This window comes from Notothenia rossii, assembly GCF_949606895.1.
Source record: "Notothenia rossii genome assembly, chromosome: 8".
Classification (NCBI taxonomy): domain Eukaryota; kingdom Metazoa; phylum Chordata; class Actinopteri; order Perciformes; family Nototheniidae; genus Notothenia; species Notothenia rossii.
The window spans coordinates 59,726,202-59,733,775 of record NC_136906.1 but is presented as its reverse complement, the minus strand read 5'-3'; the positions used below and the strand labels follow the sequence as shown (position 1 = coordinate 59,733,775).

General features: G+C 42.4%; 1 protein-coding gene across 1 annotated transcript; it reads right to left on the bottom strand.

Annotated features, from left to right (window-relative positions):
* Positions 1 to 1,556: 1,556 nt before the first annotated feature.
* Positions 1,557 to 6,690, bottom strand: LOC307016225 (B-cell lymphoma/leukemia 11B-like; the record flags this gene model as incomplete). Its single annotated transcript, XM_079645267.1, has 2 exons — positions 1,557 to 6,554; positions 6,660 to 6,690. 2 exons carry the CDS (start codon positions 6,688 to 6,690, stop codon positions 4,498 to 4,500), a joined length of 2,088 nt encoding a protein of 695 aa, XP_079501393.1. The 3' UTR covers positions 1,557 to 4,497.
* Positions 6,691 to 7,574: the final 884 nt, after the last annotated feature.

The following is a 7,574-nucleotide window of genomic DNA, read 5'->3' as shown; positions in this document are numbered from 1 at the left end:
TATCTCCACTCTATTGTGTTTCTTCTCTCTCTTCTTCTACTTTCTCTGTGAGCTAGCACACAAACACACTCTCACAAACACACTGTTATGCTATCCAATGGCCTGAAGGCTCAAGCGAGGACAGGCTTGACTGCTGTTGGCCTGATATCAAGAAATACCTGATGGGTCCCCACACTCATGCCAGGACTCATTTATGAAGCATGAGGCTGTCAACAGCTACCTTCAGTAAAAAAAAAGTCGTGAGTCACACTCTCATTTCTATTGTTTTCTAAGAACAAGGGTGTCATTTCTGAAAAAACATTTTGGAGCATGATTTTTTTATCAATGCAGTGGTTAAGTGGCACAATGTAAAATATGTTTTAATTAGGTAATGATCAAGACTCTACAATGTGTGTCTTGTCTTGCCCATTAACGACAAGATTCCTAACTGACAACATGATATTTCAACCATTCAAACTCTGAGACCTTTATATATCACACTCTAACTTCTACCACAGTTTGCATTGCCTTTAATGACTAATGCATTTTTACAGATAAAGTCAGCGGTTTCTAAAATTTAAATTCCTTAGTACGAAATGTGGCAATTTTCTGTTGTTGTATTGCTTTAATTTAGTTACAGACTTTCTCGTTTCCAGGGATGGCCTAGCCAAAAATACTGAATGCAGATTTTATTAGAGTTTTTATTACACTGGTTTTATTTTGATGACATTCGGTTGAATTTTGTAGCTGCTGATAAAAACAAAATTAAGGTTTCATTATTTTATTCAAGTATTTCCAAAACTGGTTGGTTTCCTAACCCTATAATATATACAGTATATGAATTCTGACTTTGTGGAGCAATAACTCATGAGAAACAAGAACGCATTATTGTGAATGCAATCATGTAAAGTTATGTAGGGTATTGTTTTAACTCATTCAGAAAAAGCAATGATGTAGAATAAACCCTTGTCTTCTATTGTTGTGAATGAGTCAACATAAGGATTTCAAATACGGTAAAATATGACTAAATAAGACAAATTCTGTTCCCTCCTGCTTCATATACTCTATTCATTGATAAATAAATATATTTGTTCATAATCTCTGAATCTGTAGTTTCCACAATGAACAAAATAAAGTTGTGGAAACCATATTAGAATTGTTTTCTTTTAGTTTGTTTTTATAATTAGCACATCTTTCTAAGTATTAATCCAGTATGGGCTAGCAGCTGTTTGCTGGCCGTGAAACACGGTTCCACACCCTAAAGACAACATCAGAGTAGGAGTCATAGTAAATGAATAGCAGCCATTTCTGATGGTTAGTATGTAACCTTGTTGATATAGCATAAAAATGCATGATTCACATGTGTGGTATTTTTCCAACAATGTTATTTTGTTTTCGCCCTCCGACAGAAGTAGATAAAACATTTGTGTTGGTGTTAACAGATGAGGCATGTCCTGAGGAATAGGCAGTAATGCTGGTATTGTAAAAAGAGAGTTGTGTAGCTGCACACTAAAACTATGGAACTGTCAGTGTGTGTTAGAAAAAAGGAAGATGAAATAATCAGAATAAAAAGCTGCTTCAATCATAGAGCAATTGCAACATTTATTGAAGTGTTGGCTTTCTTGTATTGATTTTTCAACACATTACAAAAATACATATATGTTCAATACAGCAGATGTGTACTGTTCTGAAATCACTTTTTTTCACAATGATGCACTCCCCCCCCCCCTCAAAAAGAAAAGAACAAGGAAACAATTTTTTGTACAAAGAGTGTAAGTGAAAGGTGTGAAAAGTGAAATATGAAAATTACAGTTGTAAGTGCCGTCACATGACCTTCAACCAACCTTGAGAAAAAACAAGAACAAAACAATGTTCATGAATGTCTCATAAAAATTGATTTGGAAAAGGATTTCCACATAATGCATTGCATTCCCCTGCCGAAATGTCTTCTTTTAGGATCATCTTATTCTTATAATTCTTTTTTTGTTTTAATATAATTTTGTTTTACATCCATGGAGGATAGCTTCACCAAATCAACAACAGGAAATTCACTCAAAATTAAATATAAAAAAAAGAGACCGAAAGTCAATAATGGCACCACGTTTGTTAGGGGGAAAAAAGATAATCTGGCATGATTCTGCAATATTACATTTCCAAAAAATTGTCTTCCCATACAGTGAACAAGTAATCATACAGAAAAATATTCATGAAGATAAAATCCCTCCACCAGGAGAATCATACAAAACTGCTATGGCATTCAAAAACATTTGAAAGAACATTGGCAAAAAACAATACTTTATCATCATTTTAAACACTTACACAGAGTATTTCATTAATGGCATACTTCAACACTGTAAACATATTGTAAGACTGAACGTCCATGTGTGATTTGGATCTCTGTTAGGGTTTCACTATTCATCTGTGCATGTGATAGATGTCATTGTTGTATGCCTCATTTTGGACTAACAGATCTGTGGTCTTCGGATCATTTCCTTTCTAAAAATCAGCAAAAAATAGGGATTTGCACCCTTTTTTTACCAAAACAAAATGGCGCACATAAAACCTGACAATAGCACGTCGAACTTTCAAGTGAAGATGATTGTGATGATTTGCAGCACTAAAATGAAAGATGTAGTCTCAATCTCCTTTCATGTGGTTTCCCGTCTCCCTCCCTCTCCCGCTCGCTCTGTCTCACACTGACGGTCCGTTATAAGATGTGGCCAGTAGATGTGCATTTGGGTACGGAAAAAAAAACACTTTTCATATGCTTCCAATTTCATTTGAATGACTCTTCTCCCTGGCCAAGGTCTTGCTCTCTCTCCCTCTATTTCTTTCTCTTCATTTCTCCGTTCCAATCTTTCATCTAACTATAAGAATAGCCCCTACTCAAGGTCGCCTGGCCTGCCCCCATTGCAGCTGTGCTCGAAATTATCATAACTCATATAGCCTATTTTTTTTTTCCTCTCTCTTTACAAGATTCATTTCAGGATGAACGATGCAGAAAATAAAAAAACGTAATCCCCAAAAGTCACGAACATGCACACTGTCTCAGAATCTGTTACTGGGAGTTAAACCCGTATCACTTTGTGAGGCGAATGAACAGGCTTCCTTTTAAAAGCCGCTCTAATGCATGAATCTGAGCTAGTGAACTGTGAAAAGACGCCGTCGGAGAGCGAGGCTTAGAGCACACTGCGGAGAGAAGAACACACACGCTAACACATATTGATATGAATTTCATTTGGAACTGTTTTGCAGATCCTAAGGGGACACGGGGAGTCGACCCGGGTCGGAGAGAGACGCCACCGCGGACACGAGAAGGAGATGCAGAGTGATTTGGAACGTGTTACAATTGTTGAAGTTGCTTTAGCTTAACAAATTACCTTTGAGTTTGCACACATGGGGTGGGGGGTGGGAGTGGGTGAGATAATTAAGTGGGTCTGATAAAGCAAAAATGAATGGTAGTCACACTTAGCATATACGGTGGGTGATGCAAGCAGCTGGTCTTCTGATTGTTTCGTTTTTAGGCCATCTTTCACGTACAGTCGGGGCTACTTTGACATATAAAAAAAATGAATATATTTACAAACCATAAACAGGACTGTTCTCCTTCTCACATTAATCACAAGTAGGCTAGTCTTAACTTATTCAACATATTAAATATGGTATTTTTAATTCTACATTGGGAATGTAATAAGCATCAATTAAAAGGTACCTCCTATTAAGTGCAACCTTGATTTATGTCCTGTCCAAAGCAGGACAGCAATACAGTAACTGCATTGAGGAATTATTCACACGCCAATATTCAAAAGGACAAATTCCCTGAATAAATTAATCAGGTCTTTAAGATTATGATGGATTTTTTAAATCCAGCATGATGTTTTATTGTCAGGCTGACATTCAGTGCTTTAGGCCTGCATGAGGGAGTGGATTGTAGTCGCTGCTACAGTTAATATAGAAAACAATTATTTTAACTTTAAAAAGCTAACTGCTTTGCACAATTGATCTCGCACATGATAATAAGCTTCCTTAAAGGAGAAAAAAAGAGAACATTTGTATTAAGGATGACTTCTTCCCATTGCATTTTAGAAAAAAAAACATTTTAGCACATTTCAAAACTAACTCCATATGAAATCCCACAAAGATGTACCTGCACATGCCAAATATCATTACAAAAATCCAATAAATACAGAAATTATTGCACAGTAGAAAGGCTCCATGGATTGCTAACTGATCAAATCCTCAGACAGTTTGCCAAGAAACACCAAGTTGTGCATTCCAGACAAGTTCTCATTAAAGTTTCCCTTTGTTTATATTCTCAGGTGGCAGTTTCTGTGACAAGAAAAAAAGATGAACATCAATCAGTCTCATTTTTTTTAAGAGAGAGAGATTATCCAGCCAAGCCCTATAACTGAAGAAGTGGTTATAGGGATCTCGTGTGTGCATGTGTCTGCTTTCGTGTTTGTGTGTGTGAGTGTTTGCTTGTGTACATTGTTGGCTGTATAACTAATGGTTGCTGGCTTAAACTCTGTCCGCCTCCTCCAGTTTGACCTCACTGGCCATCAAATGTTCGCCATGCCATTTCTTCATGTGTTTCTCCAGCGTGCTGTAGACGCTGAAGGGCATGTGGCAGATGTCGCAGCGGTACACATCCTTTCCAAATTGCCCGTGGGTCTTCATGTGGCGTGTCAGCTTGGAGCTCTGGGCGCAGGCGTAGCTGCACAGGTCGCATTTGTAGGGCCGTTCCCCCGTGTGGCTGCGTCTATGCACCGTCAGGTTGCTGCAGTTCTTGAACACCTTGCCACAGTACTCACAGGTGTCATTCCTCCTATCCTTAGAGCTGGGGGGCCTGCCGGGTCCAGGTCCCCGCAGGAGGTGAGGAGTGCTGCTGCCACTACGGCCCGAGGCACTTCCTGCTTCCATCAGCTCTCCGGGTGGGGTGGAGTAACGGAGGCTCCCCGTTTCTGAGGAGGAGTGCTCGGAGGAGGTGCCGAACGGCGACTGACGGGAATCTGTGAATCCCATGAAGGGTTCTCTGATGAAGTGGCGCGAAGCAGCGTAGCCAGCCAGAAGCTGAGAGTAGACATTCTCAGGGGAGATGAGGGGTAAGGTTGGGGGAAGCTCCAGCTGTTCTTTCTCTATCTTGATCCTCTTGTTGTTGTTGGAGGGATTCGGGCTGGTGATTGGGGTGGGCCGACGCTGGAACAACCCGGGGAAGGAGTCTACTTCGGATACACTGATTCTGCCGTTCATCACAGGCCTCTGTTCCATCTGCTCGTCTCGCTGTCTGTCCTGCTGCTTCTCATTCTCTCTCTCTTCACCCCTCTCTCCAGCGACTCCATTGGGCTGTCTCTCCATGCTTCTCTTGCTAAGGTTAAGTCTAAGGTGATTGTCCAGATGGTTGTATGGGTGCATGATGCCCACCCCACCACTGTCACTTACTCTATCCCTGACATCACTCAATTGTTTTTCCCCAGGACAATGTCTGGGGCCATTCGGCCTTTTCGGGCCGAACTCCTGGGAGTCGTCACTTAAGTTGGAATCTGGCCGACTGCCATTCCTCAGTTCTTCCTCCTCTTCCTCTTCTTCCTCTTCTTCTTCCTCCTCTTCTTCCTCCTCCTCCTCATTGTCCATGCCCATCCCTCTTGAATTCCCCTCCCTGCTCTTTTCCTCACCTTCTCCACCATCCTCTCTATTTCCCTGCTCTGGGGAACCACTTATGGACCCAGACTTGTTGTGCATATGTGTCTTCATGTGCCTCTTAAGCTTGCTGGCCTGGGAACAGGCATGGTCACATAGATGGCACTTGTACGGCCTCTCGCCTGTGTGACTGCGTCTGTGGACGATCAGGTTGCTCTGGAACTTGAAGACCTTGCCACAGAACTCACAGGATTTTGATTTCGCCTGGCTCTGGTTCTGACTCTGGCTTTCGGGAGGGCTGGAAGAACCGTGTCCCCCCTGAGAAGTGGGCGGAGGAGGATAGGTGAGAAACGCCGGGGGCTTGGCACCAGGCTGGAAAAGCGTGGGACTCAGCAAGCGGTGCATGGGTGGCACACGGTTGGGCGATAGAGGAGGAGTGGGCCCCCCATTATTGGTCGTGTTGCCCGCCAGTTCTCTCAGACGTCGGGAGAAGTCCATGGAAGGGGGATCCATGGGGGTCATCCGCATCACCCTCTCAAAGGCACTGGGGTGCTGGGACAGCAGCCCCATCTCTTCTCCCAGCCGATCTAGAGGGAGTCTAGGGGGCGGGTTAGGGCTGACAAAGGGCGGTGTTGCAGGCAGTCGGGTCTCCATGTATCCCGGGGGAGGGGGGTGTTCCCTTAGTAGGGGCGCGGCCATGCGGAGAAGGTGGAATGGGTTGTTGGCATCGCCAAGGAAATTGGGGAGAGGGGAGCGAGGCAGGGCTTCAGTGAAGGGGGGAGGCAGAGCCATGCGCGGAGTAAGGGAGCAGTTGACTGGGTGGTGGTCCAGGTAGATGCGGATGCCATGAGTGTGCTGGGCATGCTGGAGCAGGAACCAGGCGCTGGTGAATGTCTGCTTACAGGTAGTGCAGATGTAGCTGGATGGCTCATTTTTATCTGTAGATTAAAAGAAACAAAATCCCCATCAGTATTGTAAAAAAAAGAAGATATGCCGTAAAGGAAAAACACAATTGTATCCGTTCATTCAAACCAACATATTACTTGCATGTTCCTTATCAACCTGTGTGAACATGTTAAGGAAAAAATTAAGAGGTGCTAGGCCTATTTTAAAGGTTCATACATGTCAATCTCACCGAAATCCAAAAACTAAAGTGCTCAAAATGTGTGATGTCATCAAGAATAAGGTAATTGCTCTGTGTACAATAAACTGTGAAAGATGTACTTTATACCTGATATGCGTGTATCAGTACATTTTTTGCTACACAACTGATCATAGAATAAGGGCTATAAAAAAGAAAACTCAAATATTGGTTAAACTTTCCTAGATCATTGAAGTAACACGTTGATATTCTTAATGTAAGGTTTAGGTTTCTCCTTTAATCCTCTATTTGTGTCTTTGTATGAGGGTCTTCCATGGGCTTTGTCTGTAAGTGTATGATATTTTTAGTGTTTGGGTGTGTTGTGTGTGTCTACAGGCTAATGCAGATGGCAGGTATTGCCCTAAGGCCACAACACATTATGCTAATGTTAATGTCAGCTAGGCTTTAATATACAGATCCATCTCGTCTACTCTGTCATTTCCATATGGAGAGACGGGAGGCAATGGAAAAAAGCACTCCAATGGGGAAAAAAGGAAATATTGGAAAGTGTGGGGGGGGGGGGGGGGGGGGTTGAGATATAGCATTAGAAAGAAAGAGAGACACATAAAAGAAGAGACAGGAGAGGTGATGGAGACGGTGTGTAAACAGTAAAGACCCCTCCGGTCTGAACAAAGCATCCACATGAAGTAAAGCTCTGCGTCACTGGTGTAATATCAGCTACAGTAAAGTGATTTGGTGTGACTGTAACAACACACACACACACACACACACACACACACACACACACACACACACACACACACACACACACACACACACACACACACACACACACACACACACACACACACACACA